The sequence below is a fragment of the Talpa europaea genome (genome assembly GCF_964194135.1).
Source record: "Talpa europaea genome assembly, chromosome: 6".
Classification (NCBI taxonomy): domain Eukaryota; kingdom Metazoa; phylum Chordata; class Mammalia; order Eulipotyphla; family Talpidae; genus Talpa; species Talpa europaea.
Genome location: NC_140072.1, coordinates 18,675,434 through 18,701,131, shown reverse-complemented (window position 1 = coordinate 18,701,131; position 25,698 = coordinate 18,675,434). Strand labels below are relative to the sequence as shown.

The window sequence follows — 25,698 nt, the reverse complement described above, 5'->3', positions numbered from 1 at the left end:
ATAAATTCTGAGACACTTAACATTCTTCCCAAAGCACACCATTAAGAAGTAGCAGAATCATCAGTCAAAATCTACCATGCTATCTCCCAAGCGTACACACCATCCTGATAGATACGGAGAGGCCTGGAGGGGTGAATAAGTCCAGCAATCTGCTAAATTCTCTCCTCCATCTTAAACCAAAATAACTAAGCTATCATGGCTCCTGATGGCCTAGATGCAGCATCTGAATCTTTCTCAACACACAGCACAAATGAGTCACAGGCAAATTTGGTAGAGAACAATGCCCCATCCCAAAGCACTCTAATGATCAATAATGAGACAGAAATGGTAGTTGCCACGAATCACACAGGCAGCTATTGAAAAGTATTCTCATGGACGGGTTGTAATTTTCTCAACAGAGCTTTCAAGTCTATTTCTCTAGTTGGTCTACCCACGGCACTGAATTCCCGTACTTCTCAATTTATTCTACTAATCATGACTAGAGGAACCAAAAGATGTGGTACCTCATCTGTAAAAGCTTAGAAACAAGCTAGAGGAAACCCAACTTAAACAAGCCTTGGAAGGGCCACCCAAGGACGCTGACACAATCAATCAAAATTTTCCCTTGGAAGCAGCATTGCTCTGAACCACATGAATGACCCACTCAAAATTAATTCCAAGGCGCTCGGATTCCATTAAATTCAAGTTTTGCTATTCACCTAACAACAATTAAAAGAGGCAAGTCTCCTCAGGACCCTAATAAATTTTCTCTGTGTGGCTACAGAAATTACCCACAATAGTTCTTTTTATAGTTGAACTGAGTATTACAGTTCTCTGGATTGATACTTAAACTTGCTAGGACTCACTTCTGAACTCTGTAAATGGGAATAATAGGCCTATTCTTGGTAGAAAGGGCTGCAGCATATGACAAAGCTTAAACCTATGCTGGATGCACAGGGGTATTCATTTAATGGTTGTTGGTTTTGGTGGGGTTTTTTTTTCCTTCTAGCTCTGGACCAGATCTTTCTCCAGAGTTTTACTCTGGGAATTTTGCTTCTCTAACAGTTCATGAACTCATCACACCAGACACCAAAGAAGCCTCAAGTACACCAACCCAGAAGCCGATTTAGTGAGCAAGTCAGGAGGCTCCAAACAGAAGCACCAGAGGACTTCTCTGGAAGAGTGTGATGTGCAGCATTAAATGATCAGGTACAAAGATTAAGGAATTTAAAAAGAAGAGGAACAGAAACTCCTCTGGCAACAAAACTAGAGATACTACCTTTAAAACACACTGCACAGGAAGGGGTGGCTTTTTGATAACAAACTCAACTCTGTTAAGTGGCCCCTGAAGCAGGTGAGCCTTGATGTAGCAGCAAGCACTCCCGACACCGTCATCCTATGTATAGCTGCAGCCTGGAAGAACCCTTATTTTTCACTATTCGTGAAAGGAAGTCCTTAAGTTGCATGGCCTGAGGCTGCTCTTTTTTCTTTAACATGTCAAATCATGGTTTGTTTGTTTTTTTTTCTTTACTGTAGATGATTTAGGGGATAGGATCACAGCTCCTCAGATGTCTGTCACCACACCATCCACACCTTCAAAGCTCCCACGGTCCTTTTCCCTAGATCATGGCCTCCTCCCACCTTTGCCTCCTCTTCCAAGGCCCCTCCCCCTCCAGCAGCAGGCTGCTCTCCTCTGTGAAGACTAGCAGGGCTCAGTCAGGTCAGGGGAGGCAGCCAAGCAAAGTGCAGCTGTTGCTGCTACAGCTACAGCTCCCAGGCTCTGTACCGCCCTCACAGAGACATACTCAGGACCAGGATTAACACACCCTAAACTTCCCACATTTTCCTCCCATTGTATTCTGTCTGGCCATGGAAAAAAGAAGTACGACATCTTCATCTTACCTTAACTATGCTCCGCAAGAAATACCTTTTGTGCTTTATAGGGTGTGCTAGAATAATAATGGCATTAGTTTGTAGAGAAGAAATACTTTTTCCCTTCTCAGCTACTCGCATATAGGTACACCATGATCTATCAGAAGCAGGGGAGAGAGGGGAGTCCCCAACTGTGGTGGTTAAGAGTTGTTGTCAAGGGACTTGAGTTTCTATATTAAATTCCAGGAAGTGAACGTGTTCCGGGTAAGACATATGAATCACTGGAAAGAAATCTGGCTGAGGAAGATAATTCCTTTGATAACCACAAAGTCAATGAATCACAGGTAATTTATTGGTAGACTTCCTCTCAATGAGCTAAGAAACTGTTACTCAGGCTCCCCTGCAGGTATTCCCGAGGAAGAGGGAGTCTCCTGCTTGAGCTCAGCTGAGCTGCCTTCTCTCAATTTTTCCTCTGGGTTAATTCCAGACATCAGTATAGAACTGTGGCATCCAGTCTACCATGCCTACAGAGGATGCCATCAGCAGTGAGCAGGGAAGAGGGTTGCCTGCCAAGCCCCAGGGCATTCCTTCTACCAGACTTCCTGCATTTTTAACTCTCACTCCCTATCTATTTGTGCTTGGTCTTTTATACCAAGGCTTATTCCCATAATCTACTCATTTTTTTTTTTTTGTTGAGAAAATATTTACAAAATGATTCTGGAATATTCTGTTTTACATTGATATTCTTTTTGGAGTCGGGTCCACCTTACTTTTACCAGTAACAGGTGAATCTCACCCTCACCTTATTTGGTTGGGAATGGGGCAGTGAGGAATAGCTAGAGCAGAATCCCTCTCTGCTACTCCTTTCTTGTAGGTGCAAACTGCATTAGAAATATCATGGCACTTTAAGACATCTTCATCTATAAAAACCTTAAAAGGAGGCCTCCCTGGTGATGCAAGGGGTTAAGTCTAGGCACTATGAAGCTATCAGCAGCCACTGTAGCACAAATTTGATCCCCGGCCAGGGAGGGGCACAGCAGACCTCTCCTGTCTCACCCACTGCTCCCCTCAGCAGTGTATTTCAGTCAATCTGCCTGTTCTGTTCCCCACTCTGTCTCTGGCGAGTCCTCTCATGCCCCACCCCCTGCAATTCTGGCTTGTACCCCAGCTTTTGTATGCATAAATTTTTTTTAAAAACCTTACAAAAATAATCTCAGTTGACAAATGGCAATGAGGGTCACAATCCAAGGTCTGAATCTGAGCTTGGCCACTAGTCAGGACCTTGAGGTAGTCATCTTCTCTCTGGTCTCAATTTTCTCTGCCTGCTCTGCTCCCCGCTCTGGCTCTGGTGAATTCTCTCACCCTCCCGCGCTTCTGACTGTACCCAGTGCTTGTATAAATAAATAAAAAATAAATAAATCTTAAAAAAAAAATGTAAAAAAAAAAAAAGTTAAAGTGGTAAATTAGATGCTCCCCAAGCAGCTCTCAGCTCTAAGAAACAATTCCCCACACATTTCTACATCACAATGTACACAGGATGACTTGGTACATTTGCATGCTCATTAGTTTTCAATTTTTTAAAAAAGATTGATTTCATGTATTTATGCACACAAGAGCTGGGGTGTAGGCCAGAGGTGGGGGCCGGGGGTGACAGGACTCACCAGAGACAGAGTAGGGAGCAGGACAGGTATATCCACTGAAATACACTGCTGAGGGGAGCAGCGGGCGAGACAGGAGAGGTCTGCTGTGCTATGTGGCAGTGCTGCAGTGGCTGGCGATAGCTTGATAGCGCTGAGACTTCTAATCCCTGCACCACCAGGGAGGCCCCTACCTTTCAACTTTTCAGAAACACACCAATGACAGTAAATAAGCCACCTCTGAATGCCACTGTCCTTCCCTCTATAGCTTATTGGACTCACAGCTCTCCTCATTCCTCTGCCTGTATTAGCCACATTTTAATTCCATTTGAAATAATTCCTTAAATAATGCCAGATAAAAATAAGCCTCTGGAATCCCAACACCTTTGATGTTTGACTTATAAATTCTTCTGCATCTATAATTTTAAGGTAAGTTATATATTAAATTTCAAAGTACTCCAGAAAGGGGGGGAGGGTTACATGTGTTTTCCATGCATACCTTGAATTCACATAAAAACTCAGCTCAAGAGTGATTATAACTGCAAAACTTATCATTTTCAAAATTATGAAATGTTTCAATTCTCTAAGAAAACCCCAAATAGTATATTAACTTGAATCAAAGTTCTCTAAATTCTCCTGAAATTCATTAAAACTAAGTCCAGTAAAAGATAATTTGTTTTATCAGACTTCAAACTGCAGCTAAATGACATGAAAGTATTACAGCACTATGCAATTTATTAGCAGTATTTATGATATATTGTGCATTATATTTAAGACAGCACTCAGACCAAGAATCATGATGAAGCAAGTATGTATGAGTCACACATACACGTGTAGGAGTATTTGTTTGTCCAAGCCCAGCAGAAACAAGATGGATTTCATGTCTAATGTGCTCTTTCCCCAGGAAAGTCCCAACCAGTTTCTTACCAGCCCTGTCACACAAGGTGGCCCTAATATAATATCATGCTTAGAGTGAGGCAGGCCCCTGGACTTCTGAGGGTCCTGGGTCTCAAGTCCATCTGTGCTTTTATCTTAGTTTCCTCAACTCCAAAGTTAGGGTAATAAACTGATTATTCAGGACTAAAGAAAGGTTAACATGTAATATATGCCAGACACATAACACAGCACAGGGCAAACAGAAAGCTCTCAGTAAGTGGTAGTTTAAGATTTCTTGTCCTCTCCAATGTATTTATATGCCAGTCATCAACAAAATTCAAGGGTTACACCCATTTGGAGTTTGCTGTCTAGGATTGTAGAGAAAAGGTACCAACCGAGTAAAGGAAGAAAATTTGATACCTTTATATGAGTAGAATTTTATCAAAAACCACTTTTTCCTATTCATTATATAAGTTGAGAAGCTGCAGACCAATAAAACTGATGACACAGGATTTTTGCAATAACATTCAAATTCTAGAAGATACCCAAGAAACAGATAAGCGTATCTGCCCCGAAGACTTACTTTTCAGTCCAGAGTAGGCCATCTTGTCTTCCTTTCTTAAATTTTCTGCCATGCCACATAATCAAAAACACTTATTACAGTTTCTAAAAGCTGCTATACAAATAAACTACGTGAACAAAAAATGTCTTCTGGTTTTTTTTAGCTGTAATTTTAGGATGAGCTAAGGGACAGTCAGGAAAAAAGAAGCCTGTTCAAATCAGGAAGAATTAAAGTGCTCAAATAAAGAGAGGCCTGACATAGGGAAGGGCAGAATTCTGTGAAATTCACAGTGAGAACAGAAGCCTGACTGCAAAAGCAATGAAGTGGCAGGCAGAGATCCTGGTGACAGGGACTGCGGTCTCAAGTGGAAGAAGAGAAACCACTGCCAGGGACTCTGCAGGAATAAACACCCCAACCCCTCTCCTCTCCATCCTTCATTTAGAATCCTAACGAAGGCTCCAGGGACACAGGGCAGGGCGCGTTCCATCCCACACAACGTTCAACACCAAATTTTGACGGCTGCAGAATGCTCATGTCCTGGCCCAGCCTTTAATTCCACAGGAAGAAAAAATTTAAGAAGCTGCTAATCCAAGTAAATCAAGATAAGCAGAAAATTGGCATGAGATAAATCAGCTCAAACACTTATCAGATGAAAAATAGCTACTTCCATTACTGCAAAATATTTTCTTTAAATGTAAAATTAGCTTGACTGTCTCCTGCCAGTTAAAAGCTTACGGCTCAGATTTTTTAATCCTAAAACCACAGTTTTTACAGTTTATAGAAGGGTCTCAGCACATTTGAAGGCGTGCAGGTCTTTATCTCACTTCTTTTCAAAAAGAAAAAGAAAAAATTAGCTCTCTTTACCTTATTGGCCCACCCAACCCCATTCTTTACGCATCCCCATCCACGCAAGCTGTGCTTCCTTCAGGCCACCCTGGAGTGATTCTGTTTCACGCCAAACAGTTCTGCGCACTTTAACTTTAAAAACTAAGCAAGAAAAATGCCGAGTCATTTGTCAAAGGTTTCAGGTCTCCAATTTTTTGATCAAACTTGTCAGGCCAATGACACATCACCACACAATATATCACTGGACATGTATAAAATCACCCTTTGATTTAAAGTAGAATGTGAAGCCAAAGAAAGTACGAAAGGGAACACATTGTACATACTTGGAAATCACAATAAATATTTTCAGAATAAAACATACTAAAGATAACCTGATCCCATTTACACTCCATCATTCTCATAAGACAGGCTTTATATCAGGATAACAGCATTAGGGATTTTGAATATCTACTCCCTCAACTCCTTGAACAGATGAAAAAATTAAGACTTAAAAATGAATCCTGTCCAAGTGGCTGGATCAGGACTAGAACTGGCTCTGGTCTCCCAAAAGATTCACAGTCACAATCAGGTTTACAAGTAACACTGCAATAAAGAACTGAACTTGGAAGCAGAAATCCCAGATTTAAAAATTCACCTACACCAAGCCAATTCAAAATTGGGCAAAGGATTGGGATATGTATGTCTCCAAAGAAGATACAAAAGTGCGCATTAAGACCATGAAAAGAAGTTCAACATCATTACTAAGGAAATACAAGTCAAAACCATAATGAGCTACCACGTCACACCCATTGGAATGGCTATATAAGAAAGAAAAGTAACTAATATTGGCAAGGATGTGCAGAAATTAGAACCCTAATGCACTGCTGGTAGGGATTCAAAATGGTGCGGCTGCTAGAGGAAAAAATTTGACGATTCCTCAAAAGTTAAGACAGAATTTCCATGATCCAGTGATTCCATAACAGGTATATGCCCCCAAAATGAAAGCAGAGACTCCAACAGATATTTGTTCACCATTGTTCATAGCAGCATTATATCCAGCAGATAGAAACAACCTAAATGTCCCTCAACAGATGAATGGATAAAACAGAAGACAGTATATACATACAATAGAATATTATGCAATCTTTAAAAGGAAGGAAATCCTGACACTTGCTACAACCTGAATGAACCCTAAAGACATTAAGTGAAATAAGCCAGACAAAAAACACTGGATGATTCAATTTACAAGAAATGCTTAGAATAGGCAAATTCAAAGAGAAAGTAGAATAGAGGCTGTCAGAGGGTAAGGGGAAAGGAAAATGAGTAATTGTTTTTATTAGGTACAGATTTACTTAGTTTGCAGTAATATAAAATTCCTAAAATGGATTGTGTTAGTGGCTGCTTATTACGGAGAATGCACACCACACGCCACTAAAGTAGATGTTTAAAAATAATCAAAACTGTAAATTTTTTGTTGTGTACATTTTATCACAACAACAACAGAAAAGAAATTGCAGCTGAAGAAATAACCCACCACATGAATTACGGGCTTTAGGTCTTCTGAAGATAAGCAATAAAATACACCCTCCCCTGCAGTAATGGAGTTACAAACAGGCATTTCATTTAAGTAAAAAAAGCACAGAAGAATTGTGAAAATTCCAAGTTTCCTAAGCAAAATGACCAAAACATAAGGGAAAACTGCTCTCAGAGGTCATGTGTAGGTGAGGGCAATGTCTTTTACTTGCTGCACTCAGTCCAAAGCGAACACTTTCAAAACATGATATACATCGTTGTCCAGCTACCCGAGAGCATTTTGGCCACAAAAAGGTTTTCTTTTTTTTTCACCAAGTTAAATAATATGTCAGACTTTTAATGCTTGAACAGTTTTTTTTTTCTTTCAAACTTGGCAAAATGACCCCTCCAAAGGCATGTGTAAAGACATCTGGGTTAGAAATAATAAAGCTGTGCCCTCCCCCAAGGTGCCGTATTTATTTGAATGTGAATACGATGTTGCTATAGTTCAAATAAACACACTCATGCTCTCTCCTTTCCAATGGCCTAAAATACAGCGCTCTGCATTTGAGTGTCCACAGTAGCAATGGTCGTGTTAAGAAGTGGTTTCTATTATACAATCACTTTTGAGATGTGCAAAAAATGCCTTCTGTGCTAAGCGTTTTCCCATTTGTTATTTCTTCAGCTTCCGAAGAATTCCCATAATAAAGGCAAGTCAAAGTGACTTCCTGAGTCATCCTGAGACATCCCAAACCATCTCAACCCTTACACTTTCTGAAACCTCTGTGGATTTCAGAAATTATCTTTGGATTTCATAGAAATTATCAAAAGCATGAGAAACTGGAGTCGGGGTCCAGTTTACCAGGTAACACACAAGGAGGCATGAAAGGGTTCGCTGTCAGCTGGAGCCCCAGCCCCATCATCAAAGGAGACAGCTGGGACAACCAGCAGAACCTTGAGAATTAGAAGGGAGGGATTTCCAAGGACCTGGACGAAATATCAGAGAGAGCATCCAAGATGTTATCCAAGAGGAAAACCAGCAGTGCTTAGTGCTTCTCAGCTTTGGCACGCTTGACATTTTGGCCCAAATATTTCTTTATGGGGCTGTTTGTGCCCCGGTGCATGTTTAGTGCCATCCCTGGCCTCTACCCTTTACTAGTCAGGAGCACCCTTCTCAGCCCCCAATTTTGACAACAGAAGTATCTCCCAACATTGCCAAATGTCTCTTCTGGGGGCCAAAACTTCCTCTGGAAAATAACCACCAGACAAACGCAGCTCTCCCTCCCCTTTGCATGAAGGGAGTGACCAGAGATTTCAGAGTGACAGAGGGGACTAGGTGAGCACCCAGGTGGGAGATGCCTACTGGATGCAGACGAAGAAAGACGGAATCAGAGAAAGAAGCACAGAAAGCAGCCAGGTGTCAGTGGACCGTGCTGGACAGAGGGAGTCCAGACTAATGTGAAGAAAAGGCAGTGGGCTTTTGGTGACACAAGGAAGGAAGGGCGGAGTTTCCACTTTGCTGTCAGCTAATTCACTGATGTTTACTCTAATTTTCCATTAATTTACCACTTCTATTGTGCTAGACAAGCTCTCAAGTATCATATTCATGAGTCAAACTGTAGTAGGTAGGAAAGCTCAGGATAGAGATTTTATGTTCTCAGAAAGTCAGATTTAGAGGCTTAGACAAGTTGCTATCATTCAAGTATACCTCTTCGTAAAAACTATGCTCAAATACTATCAAAATGCTTACTATTCATCACATGTAGGACTTAACCAGAATGAGGATGAACTTGGGCAAATGTACCTTCCCTTCCATTTCTGGAAAAGCAACTCAAATGTATGTCCTCCTACCAGCAGGCCCAGTGACTCCTCCTTGCACATAGCTATGCAGACTACAGAGTGCAACTTTTGCTGTGGGCTTTGGGCAACATCCCAACATTGACAACAAGAGTCAGTAACAGTCATATCACTTCCTGGGACACTAGCTGTGCTCCAGAAACCAGACAGAGGACTGCAGCCAAAAAAGGTGAAAATTCTTTGGAAAACCTGGCATACAATGCTTGGAGCTCAAGGACCATGGTGAACAAGAGATATTCTGGCTTTCCCCTGAAAAATCCTAAAAGCAGTAAGCGAACTACCACAGACTGAATGGTAACAGAAGAAAGCAGCCTGCAACCCAGCATTTCATGTGGCAAGGATGCTACCCTGGTGATATCCTGCCCAAGAGGTTGCCTGGCAGGGTGAGGATGGCTCAGCTTTAAGAGGAGCAGCCGTGAGAAAGGAAAATGCCAAGGATTAACACGTTGACTGAGTGGTTAAGTCTCTTCTGGCATTTATAAATCATTTCCCAATACAGTATAAAGCTCTAATAGGAGCTCAATAAATATCACTAATTCATGATAATAGATCTTTCTGAAATCATGATTCCATGGGCCAGCAGCAGCTCACTCCTTGGGAACTTATTATAAATGCAGAACTTCTACATCAGACCTACTGAACCAGAATCTGCATTTCACCAAGAGTCACAGTGATTCCTCTGAACATTAAAGGGTGATGAACACTGACTTCCACTGCAAACTCTCTATCAGAACTATATACAACAATTGCCTGCATCATTTGTTTTCAAAATACACATATTTTAAAGCACACCCAGAAATACTGATTCAGGAAATGTGGCATCTGGCTGGGCAACTGTACCTTTGAAGAAATCCACAGGACATTCTGTTGTATCACCAGGTTTGAGAACCACTGATTCAGGGATTGGAGAAGGCAAGCATTTGAAGTCAGGTCTCAGCCAGTGCCCCTAACTACTGTCCTACCTCCCTGGGCCCAAATTCCTTTTACAGAGGTCAACCTAGCTCTCCTCCCTCCGGAGGCTTCATTAAATCACTGCCTACATCTAGCAAAAAATACAGTTTGCTATAATTTTTGCTCCATGGTTAATGAAGAATCCCATTCAAGATGATCAAATGGGACAAAAATGGCGTAACCACCAGGCAAAGGAAAACAGGTTGGAAAGATAAAGGAGGCCTCTAGCTAGAACTTGCTTCCTGGCTGCCTGGGAGATGTCAGCTTGACTCAGCACTGACACCTCCTAAGGGCTTGTTATTTGTGAATGAAGATGAAAGGAACCATTCACCAACCACCACAAAATTGTTAGTTTTTCTGGTCTAGATTTTGTCTAGAGGGAAAAGAGCACAGAACCTGATTTATATCAGAGATTGAGCTGCTGTTATTGCTGTATATTCAAATATTCAAACTCAGTCACCACTGGAGAAGATCACATTTCAAAAACCAGCTACAGCCCAACTCTTGAATCCCAAACTTTACTTCTAGGACAAGCTATTAGGCAAATTGGTCACTACCAGGGACTCCTGGTGCAGAGTATTTCCAAGAGTTAATTTCCTTAAATGAGATCCCTCAGAATTTAAAAATTTTCAAGTCAACTGCCAGGTAAAAAGAATAAACACTTCTTCTGGCAAAAAATGGTCTAGGAAATGATGAAGTTTGACAGAAGGGAAATGATAATTACTGTATGAATGGCAGAGTCAGAAGTCTTTTACCAAATAAGGTTATGATTTCTGCAGAGTATATTTCCAATGAAAGGTTATTTTCAGCCTGAAGAGTTTAGCTTCTTTTCAAAAATGGTATTCTACAGAGTAAATTTTATTTAATGCTAATTCACCTATTTACCAAGCACACTACTTAGGCATGAATGCTATTTTTTTCTTCCCATGCAATGTTTTTGGGGCACATTATAGGCTTCTCAGATGTTTCTAATTACCCTCTGTGTACACCCAATAAAACAGCTGGCCCAAGATGTTATTAATACCACAAGAAGATCCAGAGGGCTCATAAATCACCCTTTCTTCAAAAAAGGACAATGCAGTGGCAAATGGTGACATTTTATTCTTGCTAAATAAGAATTTAGTTAAGAATGTTCCGGCACACTTCCTAATTTACGAGAACAAGGGGAGTAGTCTCTATTCTTACTGTCAAAGAGTCTGACATCAAATTTCCCATTTAGTTCTTCTAGGGAAAATCTGATCAAAATTAGGTTGGTTTTGCACTAGGAAAGCTTAGAAAGTTCCCATCATCCAGAATCCATTTTTATTGAAATCTGATGGGCATCTGACATCTGGTCTCAGAGTGAAGAAATCTCTCATGACTGCAGGAAGTTGTGTCTTTTCCCCACCAAATCTTACAAAAAGCCAGCACCACAGTTATATCAGTGTTTTTGGTAATCATTGTGTGAATCTATAATCAAGATAGTGGCACCAAACAGAAAACCAATCCTTAAACCAATACCCTTCAACTAAATATAAAATCAAGTATTAATAAATGTATCAATGACAGCAATACATTAAATTGGCAATGGAAGAGCATCTGGCTCTTCTAATTTTCTTTATTTGTGATAGAATCCCCAGCTTCCTCACTAAATTTCTCCTTCCCATTTGGTAGTTATTTCATTTTCCTGGACTGCGTAGCATGAAGATGACTGGCTGCCCTCAAAAACATTTTCACATCAGCTGTGATGTTAGTTCCAAGAGATTTTTTCCAAAAATACAGATTCATTATTCCTTCTCCACGTGGAAAATATATCTATACCTTGATATTGAAAGCCGATACAAATATTCAAGTTTTATACTACCAATGCAAAATTGAGCCCAACTCAAAAGGCCAATAAATGCTGCAGGTTTACAGTATGTCACATAAATACATAAATGTGACTGCAATATCTATTTTGAACACAGCTTTCTTACAGTTTTAACCTAGGAGCCCAGAAGTGAGTTACACAAATGACAGCATCATGAGGAACAGGAAGGAGGATCTAATGTCATATTCATATATCACTGGAGATGCTCCCCTGTATTCAAGATGATTGCTTTTCCTTCTGACCACAGCTTTTGGTTATGAAATGTGCTACACTGTTTAAATGCTCCCACCCTTGCCAGCAGGCTTGGCAATATGCAAGAACCTCCTGGGTAAGCAAGTGAACCCCTCAAGGAGGTAGATGATCCAAGACAAAGGGAGCCTGGTATTTACAAAGCTGCCTCTGCCACGTGACACTGATACCTAATGTTAGTTTGTGTAGCACTTAACCTGGACAGATCAAGTCTAAATGTGAGCACATATAGAGCCTACTGTGCAGTAGGATCATCGAACCAAAGTGCGGGAGCAACACAAAAACCTTTGTCTTTCTCACTTTCTTTCTTTTTAACATTTTGAAGGAACACATTTATTAGGAAAAGAAGAAAGAAAAAGAGAGGCACCGGGCCTCCCCTGGTGGTGCAGGCGGTTGAGCACCGCACTGTGAAGCTGTCCACAGCCTCTGCAGCACCGGTGCAATCCCGGCCAAAGAGCAAGGGTCCCAGATGGCACGGCAGACCTCTCCTGTTGCGCCCGCTGCTCCCCTCAGCAGTGTATTTTGTCAGTCTGCCTGTTCTGTTCCCCGCTCTGGCTCTGGTGAATCCTCTCACCTTCCAGCGCATCTGGCCTGTACCCCGGTTCTTGTATGAATGAATGAATGAATGAATGAATGAATGAATGAATGAATCTTTTTTAAAAAAAGAAAAAGAGAAAAAAGAAAAAGAGAGGCACATGCATAGTCACAAGTGGACAAAAGAGCTGCCCCTTCTATGTCTGTCTTGATGCTATTGTACCATCGGGATCACGGACCACCATCTCTGGCTTTGCACAGAGGACACCCTATGCAAACTCCAGAAGATGTAAGTACCAGCCACCATCTTACAGGATAGATAGGTACATATTTAAGAGAAGGACCTGTTATTGGCAAATGAGAAAGACCTTTAAATCAATCGAAACAGTCCATACAAACCTTCAGCTTTTGGTTCTTGAGAGCATACAGTTCTGCAAGGAGGTCAGGGCATCGTCACATGCATTTACTAGTATAGAATCAGAGTGCTTAGATGGCCAGCCTAGCGTCCTGGGGCCAGTCAGTACACTTGAGCTTGACCATCAACTGTCAACTGACATGGTAATGATTAGAGGTATATTAGGAAAGTGAAAAAACAGCACAGGCAGAAGCATTTGAAATGGAACTTGAGGTCGTTCCTTAAAAGACTGTCAAGAACTTAAGCAGTTTGCAGGAGTTGGGAGTGGGGAATTTCAAGCAGCAGGAACAGCTGTACTGAAAGTTGGAAATTTTACTGTCCTTTGCCATGAGTAGAAAGTACAGTGCAGTCAGTGTTATAAATGTGAAGTTCAAATTCTATGCAAAGTGCTACAAAAGTGCCCCATTCATGCACCTTGTAGTCAGGGGGATATGACCTCCCTTATAGTGACCCCAAGTTTTGTAAGAGACTTCTCAGATTATTTCACTCTGGTGATTTCAAGTTATCTGGGAATTCCAGATGAAGCTGTGCTGGATGAAATCTCTGTGAGTCACCATTACCTGAGCACCTGCATGGACAAGTTACTCCCAACAAAAAAGCACTAACTAAGCTTCTCCAAAGTGGGATGCTGCTGGCACTGGGGAAGTGAACATGAAGTAGACTGATCCCGTCCCCAAGCAATTGAGAGAGTCATGGAAAATGGGAAAATGGCACCAAAATGGGAAATGGCTTTGTTGCCTGAGTAGTGAGTGGCATTTGGCTGACTCCCGAAAAAGTAATGGGCGACTACCCGAGCCGACTGGGTCCAGGGAAGAGGCAACAATGTGAACAAAGGCTCAGGGGCTTGAAGCATTTGGGGACCCTCAGTATTCCTGAAGGTTCAGTTTGGCAGCAGAGAGAAGGGAGCACTGCAGAGTTAAGGCCCTGGACCCAGGCATCAGCTGGTTCTAGAGGATCCTGCAGGTATACTAAGTTTTTTCAACTTTCCCAAAGATCAGTCTGTGTACTCAAGCAGACAAACTAGGAAATACACACTTCGTGACCTTGTGTTACACACTCCAAGGAATTTTGAAAGGTGATGTATTCTAGGGTAGGCTAGCACAGGCCCTTCGAGGAGACCCATCTGGCCCCATGACACACACCAGGCATGGCTTAAATGAACAATCTACCACACATGCCTTCTTCACAGAGCAAGCAAACCGCTAACCCTCTTACACCTAACAGCTGATTTGGCTAGAGACATTCATTCATTCTACTGTGAAGCCCTTCACCTTCTCAGCTTCAGGAATCTTTCTCTTCAGCCAAATAGGACCTCATTTTTCTCCTGATTTTGGCTCTGAGAATCAAGCTATCACCCCTCCTTGGCCCAGCTAACCCCTGGAGCCTCCTGTTCTTGCAGGGTTGGCCCACCTGGTGGTACCTTCCTCCTCCGTGCTCGCACAAACCTGCCCTCACTGGTAAAACCAATCCTCACTTACCTATGTTTATTGCAGCACTATTTACAATAGGTAAAACCTGGAATCAACCCAAATGCCCAAAAATAGATGACTGGATCAAGAAGATGTGTCATACATACACAATGGAATATTATTCAGCAATCAAAAAAGATAAATGCCATGCCATTTGCAGCAATGTGGATGGAGCTAGAAGGAATTATGCTCAGTGTAATAAGCCAGAAGGAAAAAGAAAAATATCACATGGTCTCACTTATAGCAGGAATATAGGGGAACCAAATAGCAGTGCAAAAAAAATATTAACAGTACAAAACACAACAAAACAAAACCACAATTATAAATCAGAGACATCCTGCAGTGGAGGAGGCGGGAGAGGGATCAGAGGGAGGGAGGGAGGAGCACAGGGGACTGAGTTGATGGTGCACGAGTGCATTGGGGAAGGAAACTCTATGGGGACTACACCTGAGGGGGTGTTGTTCAAAAATGAACAATGTTTAGTAGGTCAAGAAATCTCCACCAGCTCTCCACAGTGGTTGGACCAGTTTGCACTCCTACCAGCAGTGCAAAAGAGTTTCTTTTTTTCCATATCCTCGCCAACATTTGTTGTTGCTAGTTTTTTTAATATGTGCCATTCTCACTGGTATAAGATGGCATCTCATTGTAGTTTTGATTTGTATTTCCCTGATTACAAGTGATGTTGAACATTTTTTCATATGCCTGTTGGCCATTTGCATTTCCAGAGATTTCTTGACCTAAGAAAGATAGAGCTTCCACATGATCCAGCAATTCCACTCCTAGGTATTTACCCAAATGACACAGAAACATTTATTCCAAAGGGCACCTGCACCCCTATGTTTATAGCAGCACTATTTACAATAGCTAAGCTATGGAAACAACACAAATGCCCAAAAATAGATGACTGGATCAAGATGTGGTACAAATACACAATGGAATACTACTCAGCAATCAAAAAAGATAAACACATGCAGTTTGCAGCAACACGGATGGAGCTAGAAGGGATCATGCTCAACGAAATAAGTCAGAAAGAAAAATATGGATGGTCTCACTCATAGCAGGAATTTAGAAAATCTAAGTAAGGGACCAGGAAAAAGACAAATTAATACAAAGTAAAAATCAAAATCAACAAGCAACTATACACCAGAGTCACACTATGGTGGGGGGCAGGGAAGGGGAGAGGAAGGACTAGGGTCAAAATAAGGGGGAGGTGTAATTGTATGGGGAATATAACCCCAACTGTATGGGGAATAAGGTGCAATTGTATGGGGAATATAACCAAAATGAAAATGCACACGTTGTGCAAAAATGAAAAATGATGTAAGAATTATGTAAAATAAAATATTAATTAAAAATTAAAAAATGAACAATGATGTAAAAAATGAAAAAAAATTAATATAAAAAAGCAAGCTCCACACTAAAATCATGTGATTTTCCTTATATAAAGTTGGAGAGCCCCAGATAACATCAGAGGACAAATGTTAATGACTACTCCTAACACAAGCCTTTCAGAGACGCTCCATAGTTTGAAATAATCACAGATTACTAAATGTGTGATGTTCCTGGCAGCACTCATTACTCACTTCAGATCTCTGCTTAAACGTCCTCAACAGAGAGCCCTTCCCTGACCAGTCCACAAGAGCAATCATACCTTACACCAACCCTTTTCACTCTCCCTCTCCAAACTTCATTCTTTTTTTAAAAAATATTTTATATAATTCTTACATCATTTTTCATTTTTGCACAATGTATCCATTTTCATTTTGGTTATATTCCCCATACAACTGCACCCCTCCCTTATTTTGCCCCTAGTCCTTCCTCTCCCCTTCTCTCCCCCGCTCCCCATAGTGTGTCTCTGGTTTATAGTTGCTTGTTGATTTTGATTTTTACTTTGCATTAATTAGTCTTTTTCCTGGTCCCTTATTTAGGTTTTCTAAATTCCTGCTATGAGTGAGACCATCCGGTATTTTTCTTTTTCTTTCTGGCTTATTTCACTGAGCATGATCCCAACTTCATTCTTCTTGACAGCATTTGCCTGACACTGTGTCGCGTACTTGTTACAGTGTATTTTGGTAGCATACATTTGACAATAGCATATACTTACTTTTTTTTTAACTTTCAATTGTGATAAAATACATGTAACACAAAAATTATCATCAGAAGCATTTCTAAATCTACAGTTCAGTAGTGTTAAGTACCTTCATATCATTGTGAATTCAATCTCCTGAATTTTTTCATCTCACAAAACGGACACCTGGACCTATTCAACAAGTCCATATCTCCCTCTTTCCTCACCCTGGCAGGCAGTGTTCTTTCTCTCTCTGTGAATCTGATTACTCTCATGCTCTCATACAAGGAGAATCATATGGTATTTGGTGTTGGGTGACTGGCTTGCTTCACTTCGCATAATGTCCAAGATTCAGCCACACTGTTCAGTCACATTATATTTCTATGGCAGAAGGGCAAGAACTTCGTCTTGTTTGTTGTGATGTTCCCAATGCCTAAACCAATCCCTGCCACATGGCAGCTGTTCAGTCTAAGTTAAATGAATTGATGTTTCTAGTACCAGTCTTTAAAGAATGTTCCATAGTTTACATAAGACAAAGGAAATGGTATACATTATGCTATTTATTCAGTGCCAGAAAACAAAATAATCGGGTGATACTAAAAAAAAAAAAAAAAAAAACCTGATAAAACTAAATAGTTCCTTTGACAAGTTGCTGACCATGCTCAATGGCCAAGTAGAAGGGAACTCCTTTCTTTTAGTATCAAATTGGATCATCTTACAAAACAGATCTATACAATGCATTAAGAGGAAAATACATGCACCAGTTAATTAAAGAGTGACATGCTGGCATTGCACTGGTCTCTGGGCTGGATGAACATCAAGGGATCCAAGCAATGACAACTGGCACAAGACAAAGACTCAGTGTCTGAAACAGGTTGCCAGAAAAAAATGAAAATGCTTCCCACTCCATGAGCAGTTATGATGGTTTATTTAATGCCCTGTTGAGAGGGAATTTTCTCCCGTTCTTAGAAGGAGAAGACATATAATGAGATTAACAACATGGACTGCTTCCATCCCTCATCAAGATACACAGTGTTAAGTTGTCTGGGGAGCTCGAGGGGGAGATGCCCCGTGCGGAGCATCAAACCAACCTTAGAACAATGGAAGGCAGCTAGAGGTTGTCATTGCTAAGGGCTGTTCAGAAACAGACTATCAAAACATTGTTTCCTACCTTAAAAACCGAATTTACTTTTTTTGCAAAATGATAAATATCAACATTTCCGTTTCAGAAATTTTACATAACTTTTGTAAGAGTAAATTCCAAATATTGAGGTTTAAATTTCTAAGTGTCTTCAGTCTTATCCCAATCTACCTTCCCACACTTGTCTCCTATTATTACCATTCATGCTTTCTTCAAGGGAAACCACTCCCAACTCTCAGCAACCACCCATGCCTTCTTGTCTTCATGCCTAACTCTAAAGGGTAAATTCCCCCTTCCCTATCAACTTCAAGTCTCCCTTCCTTCTATTTCCCATCCATCTTTACTTTGGAACTTACTGATATTTCAAGTCCCCTGGCCCTCATCCATCTACAATCAGGTCACGAGCACTTACCCCGCTCCCATGATGAGGCAACATGTTTCAAGGTAGGACAGTGTAGTGAACCAAACAGAAAAATTATATGTCTTCCTTTTTCTCAAAGCGTCCTTTCTCAGTTAAAAATGATATCTGTATCTCCTCCTCTGGGCTCCTGCTAAGAGCTTTCTACCTTGAATTAGGGTTATTTACACATACTCTTCACCTTCTTCATAAGCTCTTAGAGAGTAGCATTAATGATTTGCTGGTCTTGGAAAATATAGTCCTGTGTTTTATACATAATCACCCACCATAAGGTTATAAGAGGCAACCTGGATGGGCAAGAGGTATTTGGACTCAGGAATAAGAAAGCCTGATTTAAAGTCACCTTTATAATCAAACCACTTAAAGTCTTGGCATGCGCATGTACAAAGTTACTACCATTTACCTCTCTGAGGAAATACAAATCAAAAAAAATATATGAGAACATACTTTTTATAGTTATTCAATTGTTACTGATGGAATTGTGTGTCCCCTGTAGCTCTTCAGAAAACACAGCATCAAAGAAAGTGAATGTGTTACTTCAACCATCGTGATTGCTTTTCAATGCCTCTATAAATAACTTATGCCAAGAACAGTATTACTTTATTTGAAATATTCTAGTTGTGACAACATGAATTCCTAGTGTTCTCACAACTCTATAAACAACTTACAAACCCCAGAAGGTCATCCTCATTATATTCCTATGAAATGGAAAGAATCCATTAAAACAATAATGGTTAACCTGCTGGCCCACCCAAATGGGAGTATATGTTTCCAATTTTTAGAAAGGCAAAGACACAGAGAACAAGGAGACAAAACTCAGAATGTCATCCAAGGGAAGTTATTCTAATTATAAATCTGCTTTATAGGAAATATCACTTGATATAACTGTCCTTCCACATTGTGCCATTATCACATCCATAAAAATTAGTATATTCTAGAATCTCAGAGCACTTCCCTTGGCTATCATCTTCATTCAGGCCTCCCTTTAAAGTCGCAGTTGGCAAAAGTTATGACTTCTCCCCCTGAATAGTTAAGAAGAGACTACAGCTCATACCATTTGCAGAACATGGCTGGAGCTGAAGGGATGATGCTGAGTGAAATGTCAGAAGGAGAAAGATAAATACTGGTGGTGTCACTAGTATGTGGAATATAAAGTAATTAAACTAACAATCAGATAAAGGCAAGCTTGAAAACTAACCCTTGAAAACTGACTACAGAACTAAGACACCAAGGGAGAGAAGGGGTGGAGAAGGGGTAAGAACAAGAGGGAAGAAAGTACAATGGTCTGTAGTGGTGGAATGTGGGTGAGCTGCTGATGGTACACTATGGCAGCAATACCTGATGGGGGTACCCCAATATTAGTTCAATTAAAAATAAATTTTAAAAAAGGAACAGAGACTACATGCTTAATAGTTTAAAAAAATAAAGCACCTTCCTCTCACATCTGATTGATTGGCAAGACTCACAGTCACCACAGACAGAAAGACAGAAGCAACAGGAAGGAGCCAACTTTATCCCTATGCCTGCTCTAGAATGAAGCCCTGCGTATCTGTTATTACTTGCATCATGTGATGATCAGTGACCTGGGCTGCAGAAGATACAGAACCAGAACAAGCCCAATGGCCATGATGAAGCCAGGACTCAAACTCAGGGCAGTGATGTATCTTTATCGTCTCACCTACCTTTCCACATAACCCAGAACCCTGAGGTGCTCCTTCACCTGTCCCTCAATACATCATGTTCAGCCCAGGATGGTGAGGCAACATGACATGGGAGACTCTGGGTTCTAGTCCTTGCTAACTGACTCGCTGTGCAGCTAAGACAAACCACTTAGGTCTGTTTTCCTCATCCATAAAATGATGATAATAGCATTTAATCTACTTTCTTAATAAAACAAAACAAAACACAGTGAAAATCACCAGTGCCAATGTTCAAGATTATTTCTACTATTCTGATTACCAAACAGGATTACTTAACTCAAGTGCCCTAACACTCAAGTCCAAAAGGTTTTCCCTGTATTGGTTTGACCCACTGGAGCAGGGATCTGCAGTCAGCAAGCAAAGGCATGTGAGTCAAACGTAGCCCAGGGGCAGAGTCTGTAAACCACCATACCCGCTCCAGTCCACACTGCCTGTGGCCACTTTCACCACTGCCAGAGAGGCAAGTACTTGGAAAGTAAGTCTGAAAAATATAACACATTTATTCTGGGGCCCTTTACACACAAATGTGACAGCCCCCACCTCTCAATACCCTTAATATCAGAGGCCAAAGAGAAAAGCTAACAAGTTACTACCAATTTTTAATTTTCCTCAAACTATACAATTTTTCGTTTACATATCTATCTTGTCAAAGATCGAACATATTGTAATTTATTATCAAAAGAAAATAGGTGAATTGGAAAATCACTTTTTGTAAGTAATAAAATATTGAACCAGTAAGATCCAAGGTTATATGTCCCCCTCAAAAAAATCAAATTCTGAAATGTCCCATCTTCCTTAAGAATCACAATCTCCAAGTTCTATGAATGAACATTCTTCAATAACAAAATGTAAAACTTGCCCCACAGAGGAGCAAATATTTGAGCAAAGTTTAAAAAAGTCAGAGAAATAGCTCAGGATATAAATATTTATCCCATGATTTTCAATGTGAAACTATTTCTATCCCCCCGTGCTCTGCTCTCTCACACCCTTTTATTTTTCATAAAACTACTCCACCAACCCTTCTGTAAATAATTCTGCTCCTTCTGCTCCATTATATACTTTGAATGGGCAATGTGTATCCTGTTCCTAAACATCTGCTTAAATGCCAAAGAGGAAAGTGTGTAGCATGTTTTAACAAGTAGACTTCCTCTGTTTCTCAGAGCCCTCAAGTATTTAGTTTCAAAATGAATACACTGTAAGCCAACAAATTACCACCCAGCCGATTACTTTGTCATTCCTACTGTAAAGATTTATAATAAATCAAAGAGGAGGAGCAGACATTATTGTTGATGATGACAGAGGAGGGAAAGCATGAGGATAAGGAAGGCGATCAAAAAAACCAAATGGGAAAAGTCATTAATGCAACAACAGGCTACTAGGAACTGCCTGCTTCCGACCCCTCCTTGTCTGCAGCCATCCCCAAAGAGCCAGAAAATAATAACATTTATTAACTGAATAAAAGAGTTTGGTTATGAACTGTACAGGTCACTAAATATAAGCCATTTGTTTTATAGATGAGAGAAAATGATATCCAAAAAAATTGGCTGTCGCACCCTGTGAACTAGCTGGTTGGGGGCAGGATCAGGATCAGAATGGAGTTCCTACACATCTGGCCTGTACCCCGGTTCTTGTATGAATGAATAAAATCTTAAAAAAAAAAAAAGTAAAGAATCGAGTTCCCCGATCATTCAGCACACTTCTCATTAGACTCGGCTCTCTGCCCCCACTAAGCAGAATGTGCCATTTGGCACCTAACAGCTCAAATCTTTTAAAAATATTCCCGAAGTGCCCATATCATGGCCAGGAAATTCACAATGCCCTTTTTAAATAGCATCTATGGGCACATGTATTTTCCAAGTACAGACTATCAAAGGATTAGGAGTCACAATAAAGCAGGAGGATCATCAAAGAGCTAGTACGGACCTCAAGCTGTCCTCTCATATTTTGTCTCGCTGGAAATCAGTTTGAAATAGACACCACCTCTTTTCCTACCCCTCCAGACACATACTCCCAAGACTAAACAGCAATATTCCATAAAAAGACCAGATCTAGCCAGTGTTATTATCTGTCTGACATTTGGGTTATTCAGAGTAACTCATAAAGTAACGTGGGTGTCTGTGATTATTTGAGTACACACGGAAAACCATAATTGTTCAAGAAAATAATAAAAGACATTTTTCCGTGACAAAAATGCTGTATTGTATGACAGGATGGCAGGGTGACAGCAGCGCGTGGACCACAGCGCTTTCCCCATTTACAAAAAAAAAAAAAAAAAAAAAAAAAAAAAAAAAAAACTGAAAAAGAAACGAAAGTTCTAAAAGGAGCAAAAAGCCTTTTTCTTCTATCAGTGACTACCAGAGTTCATATTCAAATTAATTACAAAAGATTAAAAGATTTGGAGCATTGAGAGCAACCCACTAGCCTATCTTCTCCCCAAATCCATGTCATGTATCAATTCCTCATCCAGTCTTTTGATGCAGCGTAGAAACTTGGCCAAAGATACAAACCTTTTCCCTTTCCTGTGATCAAAATGTAGGTTTCTGACAATTTTCATTTTTTTTCAGAGCCTGGTTATTCATGAAGTAAAAACATAAATTGAACCACATTCAAATTTTATAATGTGTCAACTCTAACATAAACTTTACTTATCGCTGAGCAGAAAAAGTCTGAAGCTGCTCAATCCACGTTGCACTTTAAGCGTCTTCACCTAAACCCCACTTCCTTCTGAGCTACTAATATCTCCCCATCACCACCGAGCTGCACAAATGATAAGCAGTAAGGGGCAACATCCCAGCTGCCATTTCTCTAAGAAACCAACCATCAGGGTCAAAATTATTCTGAGAGTCATTTTAAAGATGGCCTGAAAGCAGCACATTTGGACTCAGACAGAAACTCATTCAAGCAGAGAGCAGAGTGAATGGCAGGGTGTCTGGACGCTCCAAACTCATAAAGCTCCATCTGGGAAGGGCAGTGAGGGACCGTGGAGGACTCACCCACTCGGAAGTTCGTGGCCGTCAGGGTGTCGGCAGCATGACCATTCTCACTAATGAGAGTGGTGGTGTTCCCCTTCTCACAGCTGTTCTGACAGCTGCCCTTGGTGCAGGTCACTTTACAGATGCTCGGAGTAAAGACCACCTTGATGCGGCCAGTGTGGTTACTCACTAGGAGTGGAGGCAGGGAGAAAAAGAACAACAAACACATCAGCTTAGTATCCATGAACTTGCCTTGGGAGGTTTAAAAAAAAAAAAAAAGAAAAGAAAGGAACAAGAGAGGGAAAGAGAGAGCCCACAGCCCGACAGGTTTAAGAGGAAAGCCTTCAGTGCTCGCTGCTCTGTATCCAGTGGTGTCTCTGAAACAGGAGTAGGAAGCTTAGCAAACAGAACTCTGGGATGCACTCCAAACCACATTTGAAGTCGAGTCACTGGAGTGGGATTACTAACCACAATGCTGCACTTTATTCACGGGCAGACAAAGAGCAGCACGGAGGGCACCACAGATGACAGGGCCACCCCTGACAGGCAGATGTAACGCAAGGGGCTGGCCGAGCACCTAGCGGTGAATCAACTCCTGTGTCCTCCTTGCGGTAGTTGCCCGGTCTCTCCACTTATTAAGTCACTACTTGCAGCCCGACCCCTGGAAATGTTTAAGGCATGCGGCATGTCTGCAAACATCTGTCTCAAATCTCCTGGCACTCTCAGCTGAAGTGATCAAATCCTGTGACGCAGCTGCAGGAGCCCATTTCTTTTTCACAACTCTGGGGCACTATTTCTCCACATTAAATATATGCAACGATTATTCTGTCTTACTGCGCATGGGGCTCATCTAAGAAAAAGTGAGGTCAGATGACAGGGTTGAAAGGGGGGGGGGTGGGCTCTGTTAAAAGACCATCCTGGAGCTCTCACTGCTGTCAGTCACGGGTTACCTGAAACAGGTAAGTCTTTCATTCTTCAAAGCCAAGTGCTATTACCCGATTGCACAGCAGAGGCAGCACAGCATCACAAAAGGGGCATTAATCTTAAGGTCAGGCTCTGGGCTGCACTCCCAGCTTCACCACGGTATGACCTTGGGCGTGTCACCTCACCTCTCCTCGAAAACATGAGAATAGAGCTGATGACTCTTAGCCAGCGCTGGATCCAGTGTCTGTATGGGGATCAACCTGGCCCTGCCTGCTTTTGTAAAGAAAGTTTTATTGGCACACTCGTTTATGTAGTGTCTACAGCTGTTTTTTTTTTGTCCTGGAACAGCAAAGCTGCACAGAGAATGTATGACCTCACGCCATTCAAAGCCAGGTCTCAATATAAATTCTCTGCCAAAGTGCAATCTGGAGACCCTATTCTGACTCCCACATCTGTGATATGCCCCCTGTCGCATCCCTCTCTCTAGAAGCCAGGGCACAAAGCTCAGGTGTAGCAGCAGCTAAAGACACTGGTTCATTCTTGAGGCTGGAGCATGAGAGGAAGCAACCTGTTGTCACTGTGGCCAAAGGGGAGCATGGTTCTGCTCAGCCTTTCCCCTGCTACCCCTCCTACCAGCTCCCCCTGGGAACTGCTTTGGTTTGACCAGGATTATATTTTCAGAAAATCATCCAAGAGGCCTCTATATGCCCTCAACACTAGATTGTGGACAAAATCTGAGCTTGGAAACAAAGACTCCCCACCCAAGAAGCCATTAGAGTTTCAAGGTTAGGATGGGGTCTCAAAGATCTTCTGATACAACCTTTACTTGAACATCATTAGTAACGAGGAACTCATTATCCACCAAGTCAACACACTCCAGCTAAGGGCAGAGTCTAAAAATACTGCTCTATGAGCTGGAAGGTAAGTTTTCGCAATTATTTTTATCCTTTATTCCTAATTCACCTCCACATGGTCTTACAATCTAATGCCTCTTTGCTCACAACAGTCATTCAGGTACCCACAGACAACTGTTATGGAACCAAAGAAAGCTTAAGCTAGAAAGGACTGGAAGAAACCAACCTGGGGTGACCCTGACACTTGAAAGAAGGAAATGGCTTTCTCCAGAAGAGAAATACCATCAGTTCCTTCCAATGTCTCCCTGGTGAGTGGTTCTAACACCAGACATCAGAACACAAAGTCTGCTGGCAGACATCCTAGCAGCCAGCCAGGTCTTCCAGCACCTTGCACAATGGTATCCAGAAATATTTTCTAGAAATGACCAAAGAATAAACATTTTAGGGTTGAAGGAATCTGTTACAACCCTTCAACTCTGTTGTGATAGCAGGAAAGCATCAGTATGTCCATGAATGGGTGTGGCTGTGTTCCAAAAAAAAGTTAAAGAAGTTGTTTGTTAACGTTTACTTTAAGTGTTAATATGACATCTACATTTTTCTCTGGGAGTATACCTTAAAAATTAAAAAAAAAAAAGGCAATAGAATGCCAAGTCCCCAGTCAAAGAAAATTCACCTAGTTCAATTTTTTTAACAGTAGCATTTAAAAAAAAAAAGCTTACACTGTAAATTGTCAGACCATGCTTACAAATATCTTCAGATTGTGTGTGTGTGTATGTGTGTGTGTGTATGTGTGTGTAGCCCAGGGAAAAAAAAAGAGACAACATCATCTCACTTCAAAAGAATATAAACTTCTATTTTTTCTGGCTCTTGGTGCAATAATGAAGTTAGAATTGGTGTGCCAACTATTTTGCCTTCTCTGGCATTAACTTGTAGCAACCAGCAGCTGCCATGCAGATGCTCATACCGTCACCTAAATTATGCTCACTTCGGCAAACTGAGACTTCCAAAGAAAGCAAGCACTTAATCATTGTTCC

The 25,698-nt window shown here is 41.1% G+C and overlaps 1 protein-coding gene across 25 annotated transcripts in view; it reads right to left on the bottom strand.

Moving 5' to 3' along the window:
* The window catches only part of LTBP1 (latent transforming growth factor beta binding protein 1), a gene marked incomplete at both ends in the record, with an annotated part of 334,198 nt that overhangs the window by 174,752 nt on the left and 133,748 nt on the right, over positions 1-25,698 (bottom strand). For 23 of the 25 annotated variants that reach the window (XM_084234387.1, XM_084234407.1, XM_084234393.1 and 20 more), the window contains one exon: positions 22,908-23,147. In XM_084234387.1, the coding sequence (XP_084090513.1) occupies positions 22,908-23,130 (223 nt within the window). Of the gene's footprint in view, positions 1-22,907; positions 23,148-25,698 lie in introns of those variants that run through there. The other 2 variants (XM_084234386.1, XM_084234397.1) reach the window with 1 other exon arrangement.